General features: G+C 38.1%; 7 protein-coding genes across 8 annotated transcripts; 3 read left to right on the forward strand and 4 right to left on the reverse strand.

Moving 5' to 3' along the window:
• Positions 1 to 110: 110 nt before the first annotated feature.
• LOC140791767 (heat shock 70 kDa protein, mitochondrial-like) lies at positions 111 to 4508 on the reverse strand. The gene is made up of 6 exons (XM_073142415.1): positions 4349 to 4508; positions 3139 to 3212; positions 2971 to 3049; positions 2303 to 2869; positions 1609 to 2229; positions 111 to 924 (listed from the first exon to the last, which is right to left on the reverse strand). The coding sequence occupies exons 1-6, from the start codon at positions 4421 to 4423 to the stop codon at positions 304 to 306; spliced, it is 2037 nt and encodes a 678-aa protein (XP_072998516.1). The 5' UTR covers positions 4424 to 4508; the 3' UTR covers positions 111 to 303.
• Positions 4509 to 5295: 787 nt separating this feature from the next.
• Positions 5296 to 6841, reverse strand: LOC140792528 (uncharacterized). Its single transcript, XM_073143599.1, has 4 exons — positions 6518 to 6841; positions 6141 to 6428; positions 5882 to 6041; positions 5296 to 5701 (listed from the first exon to the last, which is right to left on the reverse strand). Exons 1-4 carry the CDS (start codon positions 6692 to 6694, stop codon positions 5523 to 5525), a joined length of 804 nt encoding a protein of 267 aa, XP_072999700.1. The 5' UTR covers positions 6695 to 6841; the 3' UTR covers positions 5296 to 5522.
• Positions 6842 to 7497: 656 nt separating this feature from the next.
• Positions 7498 to 9783, reverse strand: LOC140792519 (uncharacterized). Of its 2 annotated transcripts, XM_073143586.1 has the most exons (4): positions 9377 to 9783; positions 8930 to 9290; positions 8632 to 8839; positions 7498 to 7645 (listed from the first exon to the last, which is right to left on the reverse strand). In XM_073143586.1, the coding sequence occupies exons 1-3, from the start codon at positions 9707 to 9709 to the stop codon at positions 8661 to 8663; spliced, it is 873 nt and encodes a 290-aa protein (XP_072999687.1). In that variant the 5' UTR covers positions 9710 to 9783; the 3' UTR covers positions 7498 to 7645; positions 8632 to 8660. The 2 variants fall into 2 exon arrangements, with proteins under 2 accessions (XP_072999687.1, XP_072999676.1); XM_073143575.1 differs by lacking the exon at positions 7498 to 7645 and having other exon boundaries at positions 8485 to 8839.
• Positions 9784 to 10159: 376 nt separating this feature from the next.
• LOC140787967 (rhodanese-like domain-containing protein 14, chloroplastic) lies at positions 10160 to 15098 on the reverse strand. Its single transcript, XM_073137056.1, has 7 exons — positions 14885 to 15098; positions 12633 to 13077; positions 12370 to 12416; positions 12005 to 12097; positions 11081 to 11219; positions 10905 to 11007; positions 10160 to 10454 (listed from the first exon to the last, which is right to left on the reverse strand). Exons 2-7 carry the CDS (start codon positions 12814 to 12816, stop codon positions 10337 to 10339), a joined length of 684 nt encoding a protein of 227 aa, XP_072993157.1. The 5' UTR covers positions 12817 to 13077; positions 14885 to 15098; the 3' UTR covers positions 10160 to 10336.
• Positions 14938 to 15600, forward strand: LOC140801472 (two-component response regulator 24-like). Its single transcript, XM_073156622.1, has 2 exons — positions 14938 to 15207; positions 15388 to 15600. The coding sequence occupies exons 1-2, from the start codon at positions 14938 to 14940 to the stop codon at positions 15598 to 15600; spliced, it is 483 nt and encodes a 160-aa protein (XP_073012723.1).
• Positions 15601 to 17158: 1558 nt separating this feature from the next.
• LOC140791240 (protein LEAD-SENSITIVE 1) lies at positions 17159 to 19954 on the forward strand. The gene is made up of 2 exons (XM_073141690.1): positions 17159 to 17318; positions 19059 to 19954. The coding sequence occupies exons 1-2, from the start codon at positions 17225 to 17227 to the stop codon at positions 19766 to 19768; spliced, it is 804 nt and encodes a 267-aa protein (XP_072997791.1). The 5' UTR covers positions 17159 to 17224; the 3' UTR covers positions 19769 to 19954.
• Positions 19955 to 20854: 900 nt separating this feature from the next.
• LOC140791234 (bifunctional UDP-glucose 4-epimerase and UDP-xylose 4-epimerase 1-like) lies at positions 20855 to 26114 on the forward strand. The gene is made up of 9 exons (XM_073141676.1): positions 20855 to 21352; positions 21440 to 21489; positions 22259 to 22394; positions 22532 to 22633; positions 22774 to 23001; positions 24389 to 24470; positions 24568 to 24650; positions 24734 to 24825; positions 25722 to 26114. Exons 1-9 carry the CDS (start codon positions 21128 to 21130, stop codon positions 25804 to 25806), a joined length of 1083 nt encoding a protein of 360 aa, XP_072997777.1. The 5' UTR covers positions 20855 to 21127; the 3' UTR covers positions 25807 to 26114.
• The last annotated feature ends 398 nt before the right edge of the window (positions 26115 to 26512 follow it).

Consider the following 26512-nt stretch of genomic DNA (forward strand, 5'->3'; position numbering starts at 1 on the left):
CTTTATCTATTTTCCACTCTGCTGTACCACCCCAATTAATGGCCAACTAATCAATTAATCTAGTAGCTCAAAAATTGAATGGAGAAAAGAAGAGATTCAAACCATAACTCTGGCAATAAACACTCAACTTGCACAACACCACCAATGTTTACATCTGATCTTTTCTTATTTCACAACAAAAAAGTACTTTGAAATTTCAAAGAGTGAATCATATATTGAATTAAGATTGGATGCCTTAATTCTGACCTTCATTAAGTAATTATAATCTTTGAATGGGTCATATCAGCTGTTAATACTTAATACCTACTTCTTCATCTCTTCATACTCCGCCTCAGGGGCCTGTTCACCACCCTGAGATTCACCGGGTGAAGATCCGCCGGATCCCTTGGACATATGCTCGCCGATCTTTGAGACGGCTTTATTCGCTGCATCAAGTTTTGCCTTTATGTTGTCAGCGCTTTCTCCTGCCATCTCTTTGCGAAGATCTGCCACTGCCGCCTCAATCTCTGAAGCTACCTCAGCAGGAATCTTATCTCTGTATTCACTTAAGCTCTTCTCGATACTGTATATAGTGGTGTCTGCAGTATTCCTGATATCAATCAGAGCTTTCCTCTCCTGATCCTTCTGTGCGTGCAGCTCAGCCTCCTTCACCATCTTCTCAATCTCATCTTCTGAAAGACCGCCTGACGAACGAATCGTAATCTGCTGCTCCTTGCCGGTGCCCTTGTCTTTTGCGGAGACAGTCACTATTCCGTTAGCATCGATATCAAATGTGACCTCAATCTGCGGCATGCCTCTTGGTGCGGGCGGGATACCCACAAGCTCAAATTCACCCAAGAGCTTGTTATCTGTAGCCATTTCACGCTCACCTTGCAGCACTCGAACACCAACCTGAGTCTGGTTGTCTGCTGCAGTAGAAAATACCTGAAATGCAGAAGCACCGTGAATGCTTGGTTCTGTAGCAGATCAAACAATAACGAAAATGCATCATATTATGCAACAATGTGAATAAAATTATTTCTGGAAATGAGCCTGGATGCCTAAATCCCTGTAGACAAAAGCAAAGTCAACAAATGACTTATCCTGCAGCATCAACAGACATTAAATAACTCTCTTTCTTAATAAATCAAAACTGCACTCAGCTGATCCACTCTGAAAAACAGACATCAAACCATTGGCTTCTTCTTTGGCAACAGACAACAGAGGTAAAAGAATAAAAAAATGCATTTCCAGCTGATGCTCATTTACAATAGAGGCAGCATTGCTACACAAGATGGACAAACTACCAAACATCTAAACTTTCTGCTAATCTGCATAGATCCACACAGCTAAACATATACATATATATATACACACACACAATGTGAGTGTGTAGGGATAGAGTACACTATGTACAGACTTTAATAAGCTAAATCTTTAACAAAAGATTTGACACATATATAACAACTGAGAAAACCTCAGGATTCAAAAGATCTCAAGGATTAATTCTAAAATTCTATTGTCCTTCATGGCCTTTGTGGATTAATCAGAAATCAGAGATGCTAGATTGAAAACGAGAAAAACACAACTTTAACATATTCCAACATAACTGTAGCGAAGAGAGTTTACCTGACTTTTTTTTGTGGGAATGGTAGTATTCCTGTTGATTAATCTTGTGAAAATACCACCAAGGGTCTCTATACCAAGTGATAGGGGGGTGACATCTAAGAGGAGCAGCTCTTTGACATCTCCACGAAGAATGCCACCTTGAATAGCAGCTCCCATTGCAACAGCTTCATCTGGATTCACCCCCTTGCTTGGATTCTTACCGAAGATTTCAGTTACCACTTCCTGAACTTTTGGAACCCTTGTCATCCCACCAACAAGAAGAACCTCATCAACTTCCTTAATTGTTATGCCAGCATCTTTCAAACAGCTTTTACATGGGTTTACAGTCCTTTCGATCAAGTGACTCACGAGAGCCTCAAACTTTGATCTTGTAAGAGTAATATTCAGATGCTTAGCTCCTGAAGCATCAGCAGTTATGAATGGCAAATTAATCTCAGTCTGCGAAGTCGATGAGAGTTCAATCTTGGCCTTTTCAGCTGCTTCCCGTAACCTCTGAAGTGCCAGCCTGTCCTTTGAAAGATCTATAGCTTCTGTTCTCTTAAACTCACTCACCAAGAACTCTAATAGAGCATTATCAAAATCCTCGCCACCCAAAAAGGTATCCCCATTTGTTGCTTTGACCTGAAAAACAAAAATCACATCATGTTAATACTAAATAAGGATAATAGGAGCTACTGAGGAGCAAAATATGTACCTCAAATACACCATTTGATATCTCTAAGATCGAAACATCAAAAGTTCCACCTCCAAGATCAAATACGGCAATGAGACCCTCCTTATTATTTGCTCCATATGAAAGTGCAGCGGCAGTTGGTTCATTAATTATTCTTTGCACATCCAGGCCAGCAATTCTCCCTGCATCCTTTGTGGCTTGTCTCTGAGCATCATTAAAATATGCTGGAACTGTTATTACTGCCTTCAAAACAGTCTTTCCAAGGTAAGATTCAGCAGTTTCCTTCATCTTGGTCAAAACAAATGCACCAATCTGACTAGGCGAATACTGCTGACCATTTGCTTCAACCCAAGCATCTCCATTAGGAGCTTTGACTATCTTGTAAGGGACCATTTTCATCTCCTTCTGTGTCTGGGGATCATCGAAACGCCGACCAATTAATCTTTTGGTTCCAAAAAGGGTATTTGTTGGATTGGTCACTGCCTGACGCTTAGCTGGAGTGCCAACAAGGAGTTCCCCTTTCTGATTAAAAGCTAAAACTGACGGCGTAGTACGGGCTCCTTCAGAGTTCTCTATAACCTTCGCATTCTGAAAGTTTTATTGGCAAAGAGAAGGTTGCACATGAGCAAAACTAGAAGTATCTCACAAAACAACTCAATCAGAATCTGAAAGAAGTCAAGAGCTATAACCTTTCCCTCCATCACAGACACACAAGAATTAGTAGTTCCTAAATCAATTCCGATCACATCATTTCCAGCTGGTTTTGAACTGGGAATAGAAAAAATTATAGCTTAAACAGATAGAACTTATACCTCAACCCAAAACAAATAAATTTAAAACAAAATCAGAGATGATACCTAAATGATCTAATGAGGCTTGCCCATTTATTACCCAACGGAGAAGTACATGGTCCTCTTGCATTACCAGACAACTGCATAAACAAACAAGGAAGCAGGAGATTCATTTTAGCAAATCAGAATGAGAACCAATTAGCTCTGTGAAAATATGGTGAACTAGTTAGATGACTATTTCGTTTTGTCATATCAAGACTTGCATCACCTGGAGGAGAACAAATTATGCATGTGGAGAACAGAAAATATATGTGCAATAGACAACATTCAAAACAGCCATTATGGATGTGAATAGTGCACTAGGTAAGTTAAGTTTTTTTCTGTAGAGAAAATTTTGAGAAGAGATAGTATGACTACTTGCTTCATAGGTCAGCAGAGTACCACTAATACATGCCTCCCAATTTGTTCATGGCATAGTACTTCGAACTGAAAAAAGAAGGGACTAAATCTATATCGTACTGTGGCAGCACAGAAACCTCTTCAACAAACAGCCCAACTAAACCTTTCCTCGGCCAGCTCTTCTAAGCTAAGGTTTGCTTCAACATGGTATCATCTAAGAAAACTGACAAATGAATTTCACTTCCACGGGCAAAGAGGGTTATTAATAAATTAAAGTAATGCCTACTAGTTTTCCAAATACCAACAAAAAACATTGTTCTCCACTCTGCAACCCCCTCATGCCCCTAGCTCTGACATAACATACAAGCCTTACAGATCAAAAGGATCATTTACGACTTTCATCCTTCCTCTCTTTGTATTACAAAGACCCCAAATTGATCTAGGTGTAAGGAAGAAATGGGGGCAAGAAACCTTCATAAATATTAACACCAGCCAATACTGTTGACCAAATAAGAATTTGCAGGTCACGTCGATTGTTCTTCTTGAGTGCAGAGTACCTCAAACAAAATTTCCAAACTAAACAAATAAGAAATCCGACATTAAAGAAACGAAAGACCAACAAAACTATCACTTTTCCTGGCCATGAAGAAATACTCATCACCGCCCAGTCATAGAATCAGTCTAAATATCTCAGCTAAAATTTACAACCGTACTATCTCCATGGAACGAATAATCAAACAGAAGCTGGATCAGAATTATCAGAGACAATAAATGAAGAAAAAATCCAAGCTTTGACTAAGATAAAGCAAAGTCGAAATGGAAACAAGTGCTACGAGAAACCGGATACTATTCAACCCGGAGAAAGAGAAGGGCTTACCAATCCGAGGGTAGAAGAGAGAGAGGAAGAAAGCTCTCGCCGCCTCAAGGAGCGGAGCAGCACGGAAGTCGCCATTTCCGCCCTCACAGTTCCCAAGGAGGAGGAGGAGGAGAAGGTTTAGGGTTTTAGAAATGGAAGCTTGGACTTGGTCTCTTGTCGCCTAATATTTCGCAATCCGCCGCCAGGATCCGAACTGGATCGGCCCACTGGGATGGTCATATATTGTCTTTTGGGCCTGATATTTTACCTCTATTTTCTTTATTGTCTTAAAAGTTTTATCTATTTAATAGATAAAAAAAAAGAATTATTTTGATTTATTTGAATACAAAATCTTAGATTATAAGTTAGAAAAAAAAAAGCTAGCCCTCTCTAATACTAACGCAATGCTGATAAGGGAAATCAAACCATGACCTCCTGTCATAAATTGGTAAGATTAATCAAATTATTTTAAATATAACAAGATTATCTATCTTCTGAGATTAATTAATTACAACTGATTTGGTAAATTAGAAGGGTGCTGCTATTATTTGCTGTTAATTATTGTATTATGGTTACAGTATGATTGCCACTGTTAAATAAACTTGCTTAGCCTCTGCTTGCTCAATTTAATTAACTGTGTTAGCTCAAAGGACGAGATGAGTTCTACCAAAACATCTCCTCTGCAAGCTGAGTGGAGTAAGTAATTTTCTTAAGAAAAGTGAGAATTTATTAATGTCTTAATTCCACTTATACTATTACAAATTAAAATATTAATTTTTCATAAGAAAAATGAGAGGTGTTATTAAAAATTCGAACTAAAAAATACTCAACATTAAGAATAGCTTTAATCGACTTAGTACTATTATCTCATCGACCCAAGTTTATCAAAAATGTCACCGAATTCTTCAACCATGTTGTAATCACCTCTCAAAATTTTCATTCAATTAAACAGATGATCCAGCTAGATGTAAAAGAACTCACCACATCCTGGAGTATCGTTCAGATTGCTTTTATTATGTCAAGCAAATCAATCACAAAACTTCTGCACCGAAAATTTTTATGGATACGATTGCAGTTTACAGTTTTACAGTCCACATATTTCAACTAAAAAGGATTGGAAAACATGCATGGAGAGGAAAACAAACTCCATCATGCTCGATGGAAGGAAATAACTGAAGCTATTGGTCTTAAGCCTCTAAGGCCATTTGGTGAATTCCAGCACTTTTAAGACTATATCAAATCCTGTTGGAATCTGCCACACAAACAGTGCAACATTCAGTGCGTTCAAAGCGATGTGCAGATTCCTTGCGTTCTCGTTCCCCTTCTGCATGGCCGGAACAAGAGCTGCTGCGGCGGCCCACAGCACCGTGATAGCTACGACAAAATCAAAAGACGACGACCACAGTCAATATATAATGAGAAGAGAGAGGCGCGAAGTAGAATACTAACGGCCTCGTTGTCTGCCGCACGCTCACTGGTGACGTGGCGAGAGAGGCAGCGTTAGAAATTCTTTTGTCCTATCCAATGCCTTGGATGGGATCCAAAAGTACTTACCAGTGCCAGCGAAAAGGTGTGGCCCAGGGAAGAGCTTCCCGGTTCGGAGCCACGTGTTCAATCCGCCACCTACCGACTCGAACACTCCGAACCCTAGCAGTATCGATCCGGCGTTGAAGTGCCGATCCCGATACGATCCCTTGAGCAGCTCCTTCCTCTCCTGCACACCCAATTTTAAGTTTAAATTGCACGCGATACATGATTATTTCAGATATTTGGAATTTGATAGATTGCAGCCAATGAATGGCTTCCAAGCCACCTCGGTGAGCTGCTGGATCTTTGCCTCGATCGGCGACACCGTCGCCGGTGGCGGCGGCGGCGCCGCCTCCGATGCCGCTCCAGCGGCGACGGCGGCTTGCGCCGGAGCTTTGACCTGCTTCTTGAACTCGTTGATCTCTTCCTGGATCGTCCTCACGCGCCTCCATTGCCAGCCCAAGTAGCCCGCCCAGATCGTGTACAAGAACAGGCCACCCATCACCAGCGGGTGCACCAGCGCTAACGTGCGCCCCTCCAAGATCCCGAACTCGCCTCCCGCCGCCATCGCGTCCTTCGGTCCGAGAATTAACACTAGATAATTAGAGAGGAGGAGGACGACGACGTAGTAATAGGAGGAAGAGAGAAGGTTAGTGCGCTCACCTGGGGATTGAGGAGGAGCGGAAGGGAGAGGACGGCGGCGGCGGAGGAGATGGAGACGGGGGAGCATTTGGGGAGTAATTGGAGAGGGGAGAACTGTGAGGGTTTTGCGAGCTTGGAGGAAGGGATTGGGTTGGGGAGGAGGTTGAGGAGGCCGAGCGTGGCGGCGGAGGCGGCCATGGCGTTTTCCTTTTTCCTCCTTTCTCTCTTTGGGTCTGTCTTTTAATTGCGTTTTGCTTTCTCTCTCTTGGAGAGAGGGGATAGGGAATGAAGGGATGTGTGGCTTCTTGGGGGAGTGAGTTGGCTCTCTTGCTTGTTTGTAGTATACTGTCAACATGCTATGCGTATAAATAAATATCTTCTAAAATAGTAAATACTCTACAAATTAAAGGCCACGTAGACACGTAGTTAGCTCTCTTGCTTTTTTGTAGTGTAATGCTAATATGCTATGCTTATATATATCTTCTAAATATTCTACAAATAAAGGTCACCTAGTATTATCCTGATCATTAATTATAATAATTATGAGATAGATAGAGAACTATTATGTTTTAAACATGAATGCTTCACACACTAGTAAACCGGTATTTTTTTTTTTGAAAAAAATAAAATAAAACGGTAAGTTGTGAGATTTGATATTGATTGGTTGCCAACCTATTTGACAATTTCATCATCCATCAGTTTCCCTTTTAGTTTATCTGCACAATCTTTGTAATCAATGATTTGTTTGTCTGTTGAGAGAGGTGGGTTATGCCCAGTTATATTTATTAAAATATTTGTGATCAATGTTTTAAGTTACCTTCGGTAGATAAAGCATCACTTGTCCTATGTTCTCACACAGACCCTTTTGCATTTTGCTCGTTGGCGTCCAAAGCAACATTGTCATTGATATAAAAAAAAAAGGAAGAAAGAAAGGGCAGTATTAAGGTTAATTTGTCATTTTCCAGGAAGATTTATATGTATGATACTATGTTATGAAGAGATAAAAAAAAAAGAATCATATTTATCAGTGATAATATGTAAGTTGCTTGGTACATGATAAGGTTTATTTTGTCAAACCAGTTGCATTTGATTAAAAATGAAGATTTCGAACCAATTGTCCATGAGAAACAATGTTGCTCCTTGCACAGGCTGCATAAAAACACTTTGTCACTATTTCTCGTTCTTCTTGTTATGAACATCAAAAGAAACTCTCAGGATAAATGAAGGGCACTTGGATCATTAAGAAAGTACCTAGAGTACCATACAAACAGTGAACAAATATTTCGCATATAATCCTGTTTGTTTAGTACTTTAGTACAAGCAGCAAGTGCTCCAGTTGATTTTTGAACAAGAAATAAGTAGGTCAGACAGCTTGTTATTATTCAAACTGTTCAAGAATAAGGAAACAACCTGAACCAATATTCTCAAGCCTTCATTTTGTGAGATCAAAACATTAACAATTCAAAACAGTCCTTACAAATTCATTGTATATAACTTGAAGCCACAACAAAATGGTGAATCTCTTCCACTGCCATCCAATTTGGTATTCCTTTTTCTTTCGAAAAGATACAAGGCCAGCATATAGAAGAAAAAAAGGATACTGGACTACAATCATAGAAGACACAACCAACAGATGCAAGACCTGTTAGGTAGTGTTGCTCAGGCTTGAACTAGAGAAACTAAACTCAGGAAAGCTTACAAGCTCAAATAGGCTAAATTGCAAGCATCACCGCGATGAAACAATAGTTAATCAAATTCCACAGAGTAGACTTAATATATACTGAGTCGAAAAAGTTCATAAAGATCTACGCTATCTAAGTCCAAGAAGGGGGACAAATAGTAGTAAAGATTTGGAAGACCTTTTGGGCCTTCGGCTACACATCAAGATCAAGTAATCTTAGATGTGATCTATGCAATGAGCATAAAACTAAAGATTCTAGACCATGCGATTGATCTATATATCACAGCATATGATATTTTCTAGCCAATGCAAGCCAAAAGAAGAAAATTTTATCTTGATGAACTTCCTGTTTCCATAACACGAAATGTCAAAATGCATGCATTGCAGCATAAATATAAGCTCTACATTCTTCCGAATGATGGAAAACAATGAATATAACAAGAATTTAACTTACGCTATCTGCATCAGTAGTTGCACAAATGTCTACTTTCTCATAGGGAAAGGACTCAAAAATCTCATCTTGAAGCAAAAGTCTAGTGCAATAGCAGCAGCGAAAAATATAAGAGTACTCTCGGCAACATGAACTGCCCCATCGACAGAAAGCGATATGAGGCTATCAGTATCTAGTTCCAAAGCCTTCCCAACATCCACTGCAGCAAGACCTGCAAATGATTTAAGAACAAAAGTAACATAGTCAGGTCATGTTTGGAATTGTTCTTGTTTTCTTATCTTTCTGTTTGAGCAATCAATACCTCTGACAAAACCAAAAGCAGCCGCCGCCCCTGTTTTGAGATGAACATCGTCTATGTCTCTTCTTACTGCGTAGCGGAAGGTAACACCAAACAAAGCACAACTAATGAATACTGCAAACGACTCCAGAAGCAATTGCGGAATAGAGGTGGCTTGATAGAAGGAGATGGGTAAACTAGCAATCGACCCAACTATAGCAGAGACCACTCCAGCTTTAGCAGACTCCAATCTCTCCCTATCTCTATCAATCTCTTCAACCGAACCATCTCCAAATCCGCCACCGTCCACTTTAGAAGAGAGAGACCGCTGTGCTTCCTCAACCATCGCTCTAGCCTCCACCAACTCTCTTTGGGTTTCCGCAATCTTGGAGAAGAGCAGATAGTGTTTACAACTCGTTAAGGAAAAAGATCAAACAGGAGGTGGGGAAGAAGAGAGAGGGGAAAATCCACCTCGGATTGCTTCTTCTCGAGCTGGCGCACATAGGACCTCGCCTTCGAGGCCTCAGCTTCTTGCCTCTCTATGTCAGCGAGCGCTTCTCTCGCCCTCTCCACTCTCTGAGATGCTTCCTCCAGACCCTCCATGAGGTCTCGGTTCTCCTCCCGCTTGAGGAGCTCGTCCACCATGGAGGAGACGACGCCCTCGGCACGTGAGTCGCCGGAGGAGGAGCACGTGCATCGCAGGCGGAGGAAGCGGGGAGTAGAGCGGATGGTGGGGTGAGGGAGAGGAGAAGTGGGGAGTTTTGGAAGAGGAGAGCGGAGAGGGAGGAGGAGAGTGGTAGCCATGGATGATATCTTCGATGGGTTCCTGAATCTCCACTGACTCCCTCTCAGGTCTCAGCCAGAAGTCAAGAGGATTTTACTCTTTTAAACCTTTTGGAATTCTTTTATTCTCTTTTCCTTCAATTTTTTGTTTTGGTCGCGAGAGATATTTTAGTATTTACTAGAATTTTCATATAGCAGTTAAATTTATGTGGGATCGTATTGCAAATACCCTGTTGCAATATCTCTATATTGCGGATATCCCCGCATTATTATTCATTTTATTTGCAAAGAAGCCCCTGCAGATTGACTATTGACTGTTTACTGGTAGCTAAAGATGAAGGCTATTTCCTCTATTTGTTTAATTATTTTTCAATTTTCGATAATTTCTATCTAAAATCTTCACAAAATCAACACATCTATGAAGAATTTTTTTTTCCTTCTTTTCGATATTAGTCGAAGACACACGAGGACTTAAATAAGATTGAAGTTATTCCATAGATCATAGAACATAGTCCCAATATAAGGAACAAATAAAGGCATTTTCCATGTACAGAAAGCAACTGCACCACAATTATTTGATAAACTACAATTCAATTGCCATTAGAAAGAAAGATAAACTATCAAGAATCTGCATCTAGTTTCATCCAGTCACTCCTCTTCTGCAACTGCAGGTAAGCCTTCTTTAAACCATGAGTAGAGCCCTCCTTCAAGGTGAAACACATTCTTGTACCCATTGAGGACCAGCAAGTAGGCTGCTATAAGAGATCTGCAAACCAAATAGATGAATCAATTCTGATAGAACAACACTGCAGGTATAGCTTAATGCATTACATACACTGATGTAGAACTAACTGCGAGGTAGCTCTCTGCGCAAGAATTAATTAAAGTTTTTCCCTTTTGAAATCCAAGGTGTGTATGATATTATGCTATTAAAAAGATGTTTAACTGTAAATCTCTTGATGGTCTCAAATTTAAGGGGATTCTGAGTGCTGAAAAAAATTGCTGCTTTACATGACACTTGGGTTATCCCAAATTCTATACCGAGTTAGTAATTCTTACACATTTGGTGAAAACTAAGAGTATTTCTGTTGCAAACTCAAATGAAGCAAAAATTTCAGTATCTGATAAATAAGAGGAATCAACAGCAAGTTAGGATTTTTTAAGCCCATTGTACTCAGTTGGGATTTATGTCAATTAGGAGGTTCACAGAAAGTACCTAGACTGTTGGCCCTCTGGCAGATTCTGCGACGGCCTCATTGTGCCACCCGACGAACATGCTACAATTATCTTTGCATCTTTATCAAGTTTTGATTCAACAACTGTTTGCAGATAATATTTCTCGTTCAGTACTCAATAATGTCAGAATGATGAACAGTTTTTAGTAATCCTTACTTTGTAGAAACTCGGGATTCTCTTCTGTGCCAGAGAATATTCCAAAGAATGCAAATGCTGCACGTCGAGCGATATCCCATGCAGTCCATTCCTTTATCAGTCTGTATATTTGTACATTGATAGCACCTGGCGGATGACCCTACATAAGATCAATAGTCAAATATGAAACACAATGCAGATAAGCAAGAAATGCAATCAAAATATCATCCAACGGTTAACATCTTGTTCATATAAATTTATATGGAGATTCACATTTATTTTGGTAGGGAAGTAATACTTAGATGTAATCATGTAAATGACAAAAAAAATGTAGCACAATTCGGGTAGAAGAGGTCTGCCAAGAGGTAATCAGTGATTGTATCAAGTTATCGTTGCAATGACTAAAACATTTCTTTGAGCTGGTTTCTATTTTGAAGACTTGTTGAATCTTTCTACTACTAATAGAAGTAGCTATTGCACGAAGACTCTGCGCATAACTTTCATCGTATTGTACTCTTTGAACACTTCGTGCATTTCTTTTTTCTGAAGCTTTGCCAGGAAAAGTTTGTGCAGATGATTTTAAGCCCTGTCCTCTTCTTCTTGTAAATTTTGGTAGATCGTTACATTCTTGATCTTGAACCAATTAAGACTCAACCTGCTCCTTGATTACAGGAACTTGAGCTTCTTTAGTTTGCCTCCTAATTTTATCTGGTTGCAGCTCATCGAATATCATATTCTCTTGTGTCACCTAATTTCTTTCTCTAGAGTTTGACAATATAGTGTGAAGCATATAACCTGGAACTTATCGAAGAGCTGCATAAGAAACTAACTTTAAGGATCAAGATGACCACAAATATTTGGATGAATCCAATCTGAAACGTGTGTCTGTTTGTCTTTTTCAGTGATATTACCAAAATCATCATATAAAATTATTATAATGATTACCTCCTTAAACTCTGCTTCAGGGCGAACATCCAGAATTACGAAGTTATTTTCCTTCTGAAGTCTCAAAGCTTCTTTTACATCTACGCTACGTACCTGCAAGTATATAGTTACACAATGTACTGGAAGTTACATAATCACAAACTTGGAGAACATAATAATCATATGAAGTATATTATGGAAACATTCTTTATACGAAAACCAACCTATGTAATTTAATGAACCAATAAGCAATGATAAATTTGGAAGACAATTAAAGAGTGACTGATAAGCAGTCAAATATTGTCCAAAAGTTCTGATTTCAAATTTACATTGAATTTGAAAACAAAGGTGAGATTTGAAGTAGGATGAAGGGGAAGAGGAAGTACTCTCTTTTCCAATAGGAGTTCGCGCTTGATCTTCCAGTCTTCTTCAGCTGGAAAAGAGAAAATAAAAACACACTCACATAACTAGCTTATAAAGTGGCAACAAACATGGAACTTAACATGAGAATATAAATATAAAAATTATCATTCTCAAACAACTTAAGCTTTTAAGGGGTTATGGTTTCAAATCCTCTACCAATTTAAGTCCAGCTTATTTTTTGGGCCTATCAATATGTTTCAAGCCCCAGTAATTTGGAGTAGCTTACCAGGAGTCTTAGCAGGTTTAGTAGCAGCACTTCTAATTTGAAATGACCGGCTTCCAGAGCGCGAGGAGTGAAATCTTGCAGTTATCGGAGGCAAGAAAGGAATCGAGCTGCTGAACTCTGAAGAGGAGTGGAGTCTTGAAGAGCAGGGAAGGTTAGTATTAAGTATGGAAGAAGCAGCAAGCATTGTGGAAGTCTCAGATGAAGGTAGAAAGAAGTAGAAGAGCAGTAGGTGGAGAAGAGAAAGAGAAAGGAACTGAAGAGGAGAAGAGGTGATTCCATTTTTGTTTCAAGGGGAGTAAATAGATATGAAAATTGTAGTGGCATGAGGGGCCAAATATTTTGGATAGGTGGTGTCACCATATCTGAACTGGTGGTGGAGGTTAATAGCTCCCCTGGCTTCATCTGGATATCTTTCCCTCCACTGACCCCACCACACTTAAAAGATCTGATTGGAATAAAAGTGAACAGGTTCAGCTTAGACACTTCCAAATATTCGCAGTATATTTATATTCATATATACAAAATAAAATTATACATACTTCTATGTGTATGTACATGCATGCACGTCAGAAAAATACCAAATTAACTACTGTACTTTGCAACTTGCAACTTTTAGAATTAGTCCCTATAATTTTGGATCATGATGGGTGATTCTGCAATTTTCTACTGCATTGGAAATTACAATAATCTCAGTTCATATCGGTCGATCTTTTATAAGTCTGGAAAATTTAGCTGCACTGACTGATTGCTTCTGTTCATGGTTCTAACCTTGTTGATCTGTTCCTAAAGTCAAGGCTTTGTATATGGTAACTGATTATTGTTACGTCTAAAGTTTATCTACTATTTTCATACATTTGTTATGTGTCTAAGCTATCCACTGTAAGTATCCTTGGTTAGCTTTATTGTACTTCTATGAACATAGATTGGCTATGAGGCATTAGCTGCAATGCTGTTTGGAAGCACAATAGGAATGCGAGATTAATAATTTTGTTGATTAGTCTCGTCCATTTCTTGCACAGTTATTGTATAAAGCCAGAAAAATAGATAGTATAAAGTATCAAAGGAAAAAAGAAATCTGGAAACTACTGAATAGCAAGAAGAAAGCATATGGAAGAGATAGTTTAAGGTAATTCCATTTTTTTCCTCAACAATTTTTTACAAAATGAGAGTAAACTACGCTTATATCAGAAATACTCACCCATAAAAATACCTTATTCTTGTTCATTTGGTGAAAAGAGTCATTAACAAATGAAAATTTGATGGTGTAGCAATTATTTTTTGTCAGCGATAACATTAGTATGTCCACTGTTGGTGAAACACTCAGAAGTATATGCGAAAAGATTATTGTAGTCAAGGTCCTTATTAGAAAATCTAGAGAAAAATAATACACATACATATATACATGTGCCCTTTATGTAGCAGAGGCTATATTTGTGAGCTACAAGGTATGAAGGAGACAAGATATCCAGGTCATGTCCATTGGCACGACCCTCGCAAATTATTCCAATTTTCTCTCCATAAAATTTTACTCGAAAAACGACAATGGTCGTTATATTTTGATATAAATTCAGAATCTTCCAGTCTGAAAAGTAGCAACTCTTTGATACGCAAGTTATTTGCAGTTGGATACTAAATGATACAGGATATCTCTCTGTCACAGTGGAGATATCCTAATATCTGAGTGTATCACACTTTATCTACTGGTGTCGCTAAACCAACTTTTTTCCCCTATAAAAAATGGTAATTCATGAGCACCAAGGAGGTCGAGAAGCAAACCGCATATTAGCTAAGGCAGCATTCGGTATTATTCTTGTTTACATTATATTTTCTCAAGTCCTTTTTGTTTATTTTATCACTAGAAGATGTAAATATGTGTTCAGTAGCATTGCAAATTAAGCTAGTTCAGAAAAGGGTTTGAAAGAGAACATCTACAATTGTTATCCATATATGACTTTGTGAACATGAATTTATTGCATGCTATAATTGTAATAATTTGGATTAGAGACTTTACACAGCAGAATTGCGTTGTAATGTAATGTAAAGTATAAATAGGTATAAATAGTTATGCTTAATATGAAGAACTAATAGCATACTTAACGCCAATAGATATCATGTCATTATGATGTATCTCATTCACGAGTTCTTCTAGTATATATTATGCAGCTAATTCTCTTATGTTATACCAAATGAGATGATTATGAACTGTAGGCATGACTACCTTCATAACTACTAAATGGTGTTATGTGTAATACCATGTGAAGCGCTTTATTCAGTAACCTGTGCAGATTGACTCTTTGACATAAGAATGGCATCCAAAGTTGAGTCATCAATATCGAAAGCAATCAGCGTTTTGATGCCTGAAGACAATCTACATGAAACCAAGATTCCATTGAGAGCTCTAATAGTTGACGATAATAGAATTGAGCGCATGATGCACACTGTTCTCCTGCGACGCTTCCAAGTCGAAACAACTGAAGCAGAAAATGGAAAAGATGCTGTTGATCATTTGGTTGAAGGAAAGACCTTCGATATCATTTTAATGGATAAGGATATGCCAGTTATGGATGGCCCAGAGGTATGTCTCAACTCATATGATACATGTGGTGCTTAACATAAGGATCAGTGATTCAGTATACAAATTGGTAGGCCTAAATGCTACTAGTATTCTGTGAGTTACTAATAAAGATTTCTGAATAACATGCTGTCTATATTCTTGATCAATAATTTGACAATCATGTGCTTTGTTACATGATAGGCTACAAGGATCCTACGAGCAATGGGATTTCGCGCCAAGATAGTCGGTATCACTGCAGATGATAGTGCTGAGGGCAAGAAGGCATTTATGGAAGCTGGCTTAGACGAGTTCCTCATCAAGCCTTTGACAGTCACTAAGCTCACTCCCCTGATACAAGACCTGGTGCCAAAAGTTGACAGCAAGAATAATGTTTGCGATAACAAACTGGAATAGCTCATTGTACTTATCCTTGGAATAAGTGGTTCTATGGTATTGAGAAGAATTTTAGATTAATATTCTGTCCGTAGGCCATTACTGATTACCTGTTTTGTTCAAGGAAGTCTTGATAAGTACTTGTCGAGAAAACTTATCGATATCAATAATTTAAATTCTGAGTATCTCTGATTTGCAAAACTCTAGCACCTGAGTGAAATGAAAGAATTCTAATGATTTTATTTCCACAACCTTCACTTCTCTGGTGTGATTGCTGGAGTTGGCTAACTACTGCATTGATTTGTTAATCAAATATTCTTTATATAACATCAGCATCAATCTAAATTTGTCTCTCAATGTCCCTAGATGTATTATATCTACATATGTTAGGTAGAGTTGGTGTAGCATGATGCAAAAAATTCACATAAGTAAGCTGTTCAAAGATGGGGACCAATTCATAGGCTTTTTTTTTGCACATGCCAATTAACATTTTTATAATCTTTTTTTCTCAAAATCAGATGCAAGAAGGATTAGATATTAATGGCCATGGGGAAACATAACAAATAGTTTTCAGCAATATGATTTACTTACAGAGTTGGAATATAGCCATGGTTGGTATGTAGAAATAAATTTCCTGGTAAGAGATGTCTCCAGTTGAGATACTTGTGCTCTTCTGCAATGGACTCATGGCAATAGCTTTGGTGCCACTCTCTCATATTGGTGACAAGTAGGAGGTACTCATAAAAGCATGCTGACAAGAAGACCCTCTCTTTCTACTAGTAAATGTAGGAGTTCTACTCCCTGTGTCTCTGTGTTCTGTGATGCTGTAAACCCGAGGGCGAAAAATGATAAGCGTCTATTTATCAAAATATTTAATATCCTTCTAACAAAAGGGTTACATAGTCGGTCCAGTGGTTGACAGTAGTTATTTGAACTTATTATGATCTATTTTTTAATTTTTTTAAATGATTAACCTAATTGTTCAATCTATATCTTAAAGAGAACTAATATTTATGTCTTTAGAGATGATTAACCATTTAACTTACATACTAATAATCTATTGAGAAAAAAAAATTATAAATATATATTTAAATTGGAGCCTTGCTTTTTGCATAGATATGTCTTAATTTTTTTTTTTTGATAGTAAGATTCAAATAACTAATTTGAAGGGAAAATAACATAGTATGCATATAATAAGAAACCATTTAAAATAATCTATATAGGTAAACCAATTTTTTTTCACTACCTCGGTTAAGTTCTACTGTTAATTATATCCAAGTTTATCCAACATAACGATAATTGTAAAAGAATCCAATGCATTCAATGGCAATTATGATATTTTGAAGAATATAATGATAATTATTACATTTGACAAGCTTTCAATGGCAATTTTGTAAAAGCCCCTCAAAAGAAAACTTTATTTTATAGCATCATGGGCCATGGTAAGCATAATTAGTCTTAATCACTCCTCTTTTCCACCCTAAAGTCTGATTAAGGTCCAACGGCTGGTGATTTGTCGTACAGAGAGCGACGTTCCCACCCCGTAGAACAAACCCGACAACGACTATAACTCTACTGCGAGTCAAAACTTGGTGGAGAGCGAGAAATAACGAGGAAGAGAGGATAGTGGGGGAGAGAGAGAGAGATGGGTCTTCTCTCACATCGGGTCGAGAGATCGGAGATAAGGGCAGGAGACCACATCTACACGTGGAGGGCAGTCTACACTTACTCCCACCATGGTATGGTCCTTGATCTCTTCTTACATTTTTTTTCTCCAATTCCTCGTCTGTAATGTAAGATTGGTTGATGTTTGGTGTGCTTTGGAGCTTTTTCTTGATGAATTGTGAATTGGGTCTGCAATGGTTTTTGACTTGGAGATAGATTGTGGTTTTATTACGCCAAAGATCCGAACTTTTTACGAGGCATCTGTATTTTCTGTAGAAAATTTTTAGTTTCTGGTTTCTTGTAGTCATTTTGGAGTTCGAACATGTTATTGAATCGTGAAATTTGTCCTAAATTGGTTCTTCTCTGGGAATTGGGTGCTGGACTACAAATTTCACAATTGAGATGCCTGAAAAGCTGTTCTTCTTTCTACTGGGAAATTTTTTTCCTTGCATTCAATCCAATATAAGTAGAATTACGGTGATTATTTTACGTATTAATTTATTTTAGCTGATGATAAGAGTGTATATCTCCTGGGAGGCAAAGTGATTTAGTATTTCATTTTATGTTATTATTGAAACTTCACAATTGGGGAATTCATTGACCTGTGGAAGCAAGTGTTTGCTTGCTCGTTTGCAGATGTATCTGCTCTTGCCTTCACGTAGCAGATAAAGGATTTCTAGTTAGAGACATAATAGCAATGTACTTGATGTTTCATTTCAAGGACTGTAGTTCTTTTTTCTACTCCATATCTGATCTCATTTATCCACAATGATTATAATCCTTTGATCCACTGTTCATTTCTTTATGCTTATCATATCATTTTTCTTTTTCGGCTTTTCGTTGGGTCCCTTCTAGGGTTGTAATTATCCATTCTTGGTGGACAGCACATGTATGAAAAGGTGGTTCTTTAATGTAAATAATCTTTTTCTTCTGATGTGGTTCTACTTATTCTCATATTCTTGATGACATCTTAGAAGAGGTGTAAGAGGGGGTCCTTCTAGTTTGTGATTATTCTTTCTGCATAGCAGATGGATGCAAAGGTAGTTGTTTACTCTAAGCAATCTTTTACTTCTGTTGCAGTTTTGCTTCATTTTTTTTTTGAGGGCCGTTTCTAAGGGGTAAACAATGGTATCTTTTCACATGTGACGTGCCATGGAAAGCTGCTATATGTACAATTTCACATTTCTGGAGATTCTCTTTGCTATGACCATGTGAAAGATATATCTTGGTATACATTGAGATCCATCAAGCAATAGACTATTTGTACTACTGAGTTGAGGTTCACCAAATACTTTTCATTTTTAATGTGCAAAGATTTGTTCTATATAAGGCTATGTAAAAACTGTCTTGAGTGTTACCTCTCATCACTTGAAAAATCTTTGCAGTGTCAAATAGTGATGATCGTCCCTTCATTAGGCTTGTGATTTTTTGATTGCTGTTACATAATTTAGTTATCATTGCATAATTTTACCTTATATGAAAACACATGATCTATTATAGTATTATCTATAGCTTCATACTAAAGGTACTATTTGTTCTCATGTTAACATTTGTTACTGAGTCGTTACACTGACTTGCATAAGAAATTAAATATCCTGGCTTCACAAGGAGCTTCACTGAATGCCAAATATAACTGTTCAGGCATTAGATTATGAACTAACATGCAATTTTACTTCCATAGAGCAATCTCTGTATTATTTTTCATGATCCGATTTGATCCAATCCTTGTAGAACTTATAGCTTTAAAAGTCATGGCTATCACCCCCTTTTTGTTTTGGTTTTTAATTTTCTTTAACTCTCAAATGCATAAGTAGGTATCTATGTGGGAGGAAACAAAGTTGTTCATTTCACGCGGAAGAAGGATGCTTCATCCGGTGCTAATTCATCCAATTCCAACTTCAGCTCAGAGGTTCCATCAAGCTGCCCAACCTTCCCGGACTGTGGATTCCAACTACCCAATAGTGGAGTCATCCTCTCTTGCTTGGATTGTTTTCTTGGCAATGGCTCGCTCTACTACTTTGAATACGGAGTGTCACCATCTGTTTTCCTTGCAAAAGTCAGAGGTGGAACATGCACCACCGCAGTGGCTGACCCGCCGGAGACAGTGATTAACAGAGCAATGTACCTGCTGCAGAATGGATTTGGGAATTATGATGTGTTTGAGAACAACTGCGAGGACTTTGCCCTCTACTGCAAGACAGGTCTTCTCTCCCTCGAGGAAGCAGGCATCGGGAGAAGCGGGCAAGCATCATCGGTTATAGGTGTTCCATTAGCAGCTCTTTTGTCTACTCCCTTCAAGCTTTTGGTGGCTGGTCCAGTGGGGATGGCCACTGTGACCGCCGGGATGTACTGTGCAGGCAGATACATCACTGATATAGGTGTTCGCAAAGATGTCGTAAAGGTTGCTGTGGAGGATTTAGCATCAAACATTGATTTGCATCACTCCCAAGGGGAAAAAACTGCGGAGAGACGTTCCGATGAAGTGGCAACTTTGCTCCTTACAGAAGGAGAAACACTACTATGATATTTGCAACTCAGTAAAGCAAGTACAGGTGCCATTGCCCTCATTAATTGATTAGTGTGGACATTAGAGACTATGTCTTGTGATAATAAAATGTAGTACATGTGTATGTGTTGTGGTTTCTGCCCTGAAACATGATAATTCATGCGTTTCAGATAATAGTGAATCACCTTACTAGTTGATCTGTAACTTGTCCCTCTATGTTCATTGTTCTTGTCATGATGAAAGTGTGAAGGGAGAGATCGAAATCTTAATCATCCTAGATCTTGATCTGTTGCTCATGTACAAATGCTAGTTCTAACAAGTTCCATCTACTCTGCCCAATTTGAGACCTATGACAGCATACTTTTTTTTTATCCAGAATGAAGAGGTAATAATGGTCACTTCAGTGTTTGTACATGTGACAGAAGATTTGCTCCGGCAGTAGTGATGTAAAGAAGTTTCTTTGAGGGTCCTGGCCATCCTTTTCTTTTGCTTTTACTTTATCTTTTACTACTAGCCTTTTTAATCATTGTCCTCGTAAGCTCATGAACGGAATCGAGTGCTTTTCCTTGATGTCTTCTAAAAGTTTCGCAGAGTCCGCTAGAGATGGGCCCAGAATGACACATGCAGCCCAGCCCAGTCGGAGGAAAGGCCCAAGATCGGCCCACATCTACCTGGCAAAGTGTGGGCTTTAGTTGAGTGCGATTACTTATCATATATTCGCTGTTAATATTTTAAAAAGAAAATATGACAAGCTAATATAGTGTCATCTAGCGAGATAGATTGGTTGGCAAATATGGTTTATAACTGTAGCTTGGTAGATGAAAATATGAGTTTTTAAATATTTGAATCACTTAACGATGAAAATAAATCAATAGTTAAAGTCAACAGTTTTGTGCTCTTGTCGTTTTTTAAAGATAGTTGATTTAATTATTCTTACTTATATAGGTTCAAAAATAAAATTAAAAGAATGCTAAATCCAAAACTATTGAGAAGAAAAAAAAGGAACTCGTGTATTTTTTTTCAGTGAGTTTGAAAAATAACAATAGTGTTATCCCATGAAAATAAATTTTAATTAAATAATAATAAGTTGCAACAACCAAATCCATGCCGAGACCAAGTGACCAACGGAAAAGAAACTCTCTTTCTAACAGCTTGTCGCTTATAATAGTTGGACTGCCGGACTTCCACCGCCTGCAAGCGTATTCTTCGGCGTCCCATCTTTATCCACTCACGCTGCTCGATAACCCTCCTCCTCCTCCTCCTCTTTCCGATACTATAAATCTCGAACTCGCTCGCTCGCTCCCTCCCTCCCCTCCCAATTGATAATATCTAAGTCCTCTGTTCCTCTCTTGTTCTTCTCTACGACAGCAAACACCAATGCCGCCTTCCGTCCCCGACCACGACCACCCCCAGCCGCCGCCGAAGACCGTACTGGTCACCGGCGGCGCCGGTTTCATCGGGACCCACACCGTACTCCAGCTGCTCAATGGGGGATTCGACGTGTCGGTCATCGACAACCTCGACAACTCCGTCTCCGAGGCACTCGAGCGTGTCCGCCTACTCGCCGGTCCCACCCTCTCCAGAAACCTCCACTTCTTTCTCGTAAACCCTAGACTCTCTCCAACTCCCCTGTTTCTCTCTCTCTCTCTTTCTAGATTTTTGAGATTGATGTGCATTCTTGTGTTGTAGGGAGATTTGAGGAGCAAGGAGGATCTGGAGAAGGTGTTTTCGGCAAAAAGGTGGGATCTTGTCTTCTATTCTTCGATTTGCTTACGCGATTTTCGTTATTTTGGTAGCTATTTGATCTAATATTTAACTTCGGTATGTTATAGAATGACTTTGGCATACAATTAAGTTTGAGGACTGTTGGGAGAATATTATATGTCAGGTTTCATTACTGGTATGTATATATGTTGTTCCACCAAATAATCGTAAATGGTCTGTCATAGAAAATTCTACTTCAAGCAAAAGTCTACAGCTTAGTATGGATGGTTAGAAGCAAATTTCACTCAAATCGCAAGTTTTGAAATATGTATCAATAAGGAGTCAAAATCCAGCTTAGATGTATGCTATCATAATTGAATAGTGATGAATAACTGACTATCCAGTAGTATCAAGCATTTTATAGATTATTATTCGCAATATAGTAACTAACAAACTTGTCTTAATTTATTATTGCTGTAGTAAAAAAAAAACTTCTATTTATACTCCATCCAAGATGTGCTGCATGATCTATTAAACAGGCAAATTGGATAAAATCTTTTATCAGTCATGCCAAAACTCTTCCTAGCTCACATGTTACATTCCACTCTGCGTTGTCACACTATTGTATATGGTGAATCTCTTACTTATATAATATTTAAATTTCTAAATGATTACTCCGTACTTTAGTTCCACTAACTTCTGCTGCTGACATGTCTGCGCTGGCTTTACTTAAGTAACTTCTTAGCCACAATTTGTCTTGCATTTCAGTTTGCTAACCTGTAGAATATATTTTCTTATGGTTAGATATGATGCTGTGATCCATTTTGCTGGACTGAAGGCTGTTGGGGAGAGTGTTGCGAAACCTACTCTCTATTATAACAACAATTTGATTGGCACAATAAATCTCTATGAATTTATGGCAAAACATGGTTGTAAAAAGGTGTTCTTTCATTAACTTAAGTCTCTCCTTGCTAGCTAGCATGGCTTCAACGTAACCTTTAAATGCAGCTTTGCTTTGGAAGTGTAAATAGTCTCTTATAATTTATTGACTTATGCCATATTTCATGTGCAAATTAGATGGTCTTTTCATCATCTTCTACTGTTTATGGTCAACCTGATAAAATTCCGTGTGTTGAGGACTCTGAGCTAAGAGCAATGAATCCATATGGTAGGACAAAGGTATGCTAAACTCTGACTTGGTAAATTATCAGTTTATCCCTGTGTAATCACTTTAAAGGTCCTTTAATTTATTCAGGGCATCACATTATTGATTGTTTTTTTTTCAACTTATAAGTCAAGTATAAATTTTGGTTTTTTAGCTCTTTCTTGAAGAGATTTCTCGTGATATCCAAAAGGCTGATCCAGAATGGAGAATTATACTATTAAGATACTTCAACCCTGTTGGAGCTCATGAGAGTGGTCAAATTGGTGAAGATCCCAAGGGCATCCCAAATAATTTAATGCCTTATATCCAGCAAGTTGCTGTTGGTAGGCTGCCTGAATTGAATGTCTATGGTTACGATTACCCAACAAAGGATGGTAGTGCGGTACGCAATATTCAATCACTTCTAGTTATACTTGTCACTTGTCAAGGAATGTTTAATTTCTAACGATTGATATGATTTCCTCTCAATAATTCTGTAGTCAATTCCACATTATCTTTGCTGAACATGATCTTAAATATTTGTCCTGGTGCTTCTGGTCTTTATCATTGTACTGTGGCCCATCTATTTCCTTCACTTATCTATATATAAAAGCCATTACAGTCAATATAAATATCTATCAGAAGTCATAATTTGGGAATCACTTATCCAACACTTCAGTACACTCTGTACCATTAAGGAAACATCAAATTACTTACCCCGTCATGTCCTTTTCTTATCTGATTGATGGCCAGTAAAGGGTGATATGATAGGAATAGCTATGTCCCAGAAAAGAAAAGTTCCAGCACAATCTGTAACACAACAATCTTTTATGAACATTACATGAGTCAACACCAACTTTTTCTTCATACTTCATAGCCTTCTTCGATCAATGTATAGAATAATATAATTTTCTATTGTTAATGCCAAGTAAATTATTTTCCTTACTAGTCTACTATGTCTTTTCCGTTAGACATGTCCAGCCATCTTAATTTGTCTATGTTTCTCCATCGAAAATGTCCAAACCATCTTGGACATCTTTATTCTAAATTGATGCTATTTCCAATTTAAAATGGACACAAAAGTCTCTTTTATATCTCTTCTTGGCACTGGTCATCTGTATCAATATCTTAAATGTTGCAATCTTTGTACTTATTCATGTACCTACCTATGTTTTGGGTTCTTTAAGTTCTAAGATTCTCCGCAATTCTTACATAGGTTCTATTTGTATTATGTACCGGCCTGTTTGAATATCATAAAAAAAAACACTGAGAATGGAAGAGGAAGGAGATGGAGAGAAAAAGAAGGATGCAAAGAAATAGCAAAAGCATAAGACTCATTTTTCTTCATATTTACGTACTTATTAAAGCAGATAAAAGAGTGAGAGCAACAAGATTGCACCCAAAATAAAAAGGCAAAATCACAAAGACACAAGCATTTGTGTTATGCTTCATCTTTAGCAAATAGCATGTTTCATCTTTAGCCAATTAGTTTTTTTAACTAATTGTGACTATATATTGGTATTTCATGAACTTCAAGAATACTTCAACATTTCTTGATTTATCTGTTATTTTTCTCTTTTATCCCTATGATGGAGGAATTATATCATTATGTTTGGGTAATAATATGCTCCTGATACTTTTTTATTGAATATTTTTGTGCCACTTTTTTTTGTATGTGGATATTTGATATACAGGAACTGTCATTAGGAATAACTTCCATGCCATTTGCCTTTTCTATGTTAAGTAGAAAAGGAGTATAAAATTTACCTTTACTTCCTCTATCCAAGCAGATTCGAGACTACATTCATGTCATGGACTTAGCTGATGGCCATATAGCAGCCCTTAAAAAGCTTTTTGCTCCAGAAGATATTGGTCTCTCTCTCTCTCTCTCTCTCTCTCTCTCTCTCTCTCTCTCTCTCTGTGTTTTTCAGCAGACCTATTTATTGTAACTTTAATCTGTCATTTTCAGGTTGCGTTGCCTACAACTTGGGGACTGGATGTGGTACATCTGTGCTTGAGATGGTTGCAGCATTTGAGAAGGCATCTGGCAAGGTCTGCTACATATCAGCACTTTTGTGATTCTAGAATTTCATGATACCATTGACCTTTTCTATTGTCATGGTTGTCTCTTTCAGAAAATTCCCGTTAAATTATGCCCTAGAAGACCTGGTGATGCTACAGCTGTGTATGCTTCCACCGAAAAAGCAAAAAAGGAGCTAGGTTGGAGGTATGATTCACACTACTAGATTATTTACATTATTCTGTTATAAGTGTTGTCACAATCCTTTATGTTGCTTTCACCACTGCACCGTAGGGGTGTGTATACCGACAACAAAGCATTTCATTTTGGGGCCGAGAATGGTATATTATATCTGAGTTTCTTGCTTACACAATATTCACAATCGAAACATATATCAAGCACACTGGACAAAAAATTGACATCTATTAGAGTTATTAGATATATATATTATTCATTTATCTTATTTTATCATGACCTTGTATAAATAGAGCTTTGCTCTCTCTTTCATGATATGCAAATACAAAACTCTTCTCTTCTCCTTCTCTCCTCTCCTTCAACCCAATCTAGGGTCAAGCCTAATAACGTTACATGGTATTAGAGCAATCTCGATCTCTAGAGACATGTTGGATCTCTCATTCTCCAACAGTCCCTCTCCATCTCCCTCTTCGATTGTGTCTTCTTCTTCTTTCTTTCACCATTTTCGATCTCGAGAGCTGCCCCCCTCACTCCTCGAGTTCGTCTGCTGCTGTAGTAGCCACTGCCGCAGCCTCCACCACAGCTGCAGACGCAGCAGCAGCAATCAGCCACAGCAGCTGCAGCTGCCACTGTTTTCAGCAGCAGCAGCAGCACAGCGTGTTTTTCGGCCTCCTCACCATCTTCTTCGTTCAGCAGCAGCAGCAGCGCTGTGTTCAGCAGCAGTAGCAGTAGCACGGCCACATATTTCTTCAATCCAGAAGCAACAGCAGCAAATTTTTTTTCTTCTCTTCGGCTAGTGCTTTCCTTGCCATATATCATTTCGATCAAATCTTTCTTACCATTGATTATAATCATTAAAGAACATTTGTTTGAGTACTACTAAGTGCGAGCATGAAATCTGATTGCAGAGCAAAGTATGGCATAGAAGAGATGTGCAGAGACCAGTGGAATTGGGCAAGCAAGAATACATATGGTTATTATTCCCGACCGTGAAACCCTAAAGTTCTGCAAACCCATGTTATCCTAGCAGAAAGGAGAAAGCTTGACTAATTGGACATTTCCTTAATGTATCGTTATCCTAATTGGGTCTTCTTGGCATAATGGCATGCTAACTTGTACTGTGACTATGATCCTATAACTTGAAGATCATTCATCTCAATTGTATATGAGCAGGTCTGAACTCTGAATCATCAATTTCAAATTTATAAGTTATAAGAACGAACGATTGTACAAGCAGCGGCTCTTAAACCTCTGCAAATGTATTAGCAGTGGCAGATCTATAATCTCATCTCCTTTTTGTATTGTTTTCTTTTGAGGAATATTTTGATCTCCTATTCTATAAGATAATTTTACTTTACAACTACACTAAAAAAAATATGGACCAAAATTCTTGTTGCTTGCGAACAAGCCTTATTTTTAGCTTTCATAGTGTGCTTATTTTATGTGGTGTGTTGGCTTAGGACCAATGTCCTCCTTTTATGTGTAAGAATAATATGCCCTTTCTATGTGTAATGTGCCATTAATGAGAGTGGTGTGCTACGCATTAACAAATGCAGTGTGCCATCCATGGTCTGCTACCATGGCATTAACACAGGCATAGGTATCATTCTGGGGAAAATTTGGGGTGGAACTTGGAGGTGATATTAGAACGGTAGTCTATCCTTTTCAGAGCACTGAATAATTTAACTATAGATTATTT

Source organism: Typha latifolia, chromosome 1 (assembly GCF_019914945.1).
Source record: "Typha latifolia isolate L0001 chromosome 1, TyphaL0001v2, whole genome shotgun sequence".
Taxonomy (NCBI): Eukaryota; Viridiplantae; Streptophyta; class Magnoliopsida; order Poales; family Typhaceae; genus Typha; species Typha latifolia.

Excerpts from the sequence above, each read along its gene's own strand:
- LOC140791234 (XM_073141676.1), top strand. The coding sequence starts at position 21,128 with ATGCCGCCTTCCGTCCCCGACCACGACCACCCCCAGCCGCCGCCGAAG. Across the intron at positions 23,002-24,388 it reads CAACAAAGGATGGTAGTGCG|ATTCGAGACTACATTCATGT; the intron begins GTACGCAATATT and ends CTATCCAAGCAG. Across the intron at positions 24,826-25,721 it reads AAAAAGGAGCTAGGTTGGAG|AGCAAAGTATGGCATAGAAG; the intron begins GTATGATTCACA and ends ATCTGATTGCAG.
- LOC140792528 (XM_073143599.1), bottom strand. The coding sequence starts at position 6,694 with ATGGCCGCCTCCGCCGCCACGCTCGGCCTCCTCAACCTCCTCCCCAAC. Across the intron at positions 6,429-6,517 it reads CGCTCCTCCTCAATCCCCAG|GACGCGATGGCGGCGGGAGG; the intron begins GTGAGCGCACTA and ends CTCGGACCGAAG. Across the intron at positions 6,042-6,140 it reads AGATCCAGCAGCTCACCGAG|GAGAGGAAGGAGCTGCTCAA; the intron begins GTGGCTTGGAAG and ends TTGGGTGTGCAG.
- LOC140801472 (XM_073156622.1), top strand. The coding sequence starts at position 14,938 with ATGGCATCCAAAGTTGAGTCATCAATATCGAAAGCAATCAGCGTTTTG. Across the intron at positions 15,208-15,387 it reads CAGTTATGGATGGCCCAGAG|GCTACAAGGATCCTACGAGC; the intron begins GTATGTCTCAAC and ends GTTACATGATAG.
- LOC140787967 (XM_073137056.1), bottom strand. The coding sequence starts at position 12,816 with ATGCTTGCTGCTTCTTCCATACTTAATACTAACCTTCCCTGCTCTTCA. Across the intron at positions 12,098-12,369 it reads AACTCCTATTGGAAAAGAGA|GTACGTAGCGTAGATGTAAA; the intron begins GTACTTCCTCTT and ends ATATACTTGCAG. Across the intron at positions 11,008-11,080 it reads GAATCCCGAGTTTCTACAAA|TTGTTGAATCAAAACTTGAT; the intron begins GTAAGGATTACT and ends ATCTGCAAACAG.
- LOC140792519 (XM_073143586.1), bottom strand. The coding sequence starts at position 9,709 with ATGGCTACCACTCTCCTCCTCCCTCTCCGCTCTCCTCTTCCAAAACTC. Across the intron at positions 9,291-9,376 it reads TCGAGAAGAAGCAATCCGAG|ATTGCGGAAACCCAAAGAGA; the intron begins GTGGATTTTCCC and ends CTCTTCTCCAAG. Across the intron at positions 8,840-8,929 it reads TGCTTTTGGTTTTGTCAGAG|GTCTTGCTGCAGTGGATGTT; the intron begins GTATTGATTGCT and ends AATCATTTGCAG.
- LOC140791767 (XM_073142415.1), bottom strand. The coding sequence starts at position 4,423 with ATGGCGACTTCCGTGCTGCTCCGCTCCTTGAGGCGGCGAGAGCTTTCT. Across the intron at positions 3,050-3,138 it reads AGCCTCATTAGATCATTTAG|TTCAAAACCAGCTGGAAATG; the intron begins GTATCATCTCTG and ends TTCTATTCCCAG. Across the intron at positions 2,230-2,302 it reads TATCAAATGGTGTATTTGAG|GTCAAAGCAACAAATGGGGA; the intron begins GTACATATTTTG and ends TTTGTTTTTCAG.
- LOC140791240 (XM_073141690.1), top strand. The coding sequence starts at position 17,225 with ATGGGTCTTCTCTCACATCGGGTCGAGAGATCGGAGATAAGGGCAGGA. Across the intron at positions 17,319-19,058 it reads CTACACTTACTCCCACCATG|GTATCTATGTGGGAGGAAAC; the intron begins GTATGGTCCTTG and ends ATGCATAAGTAG.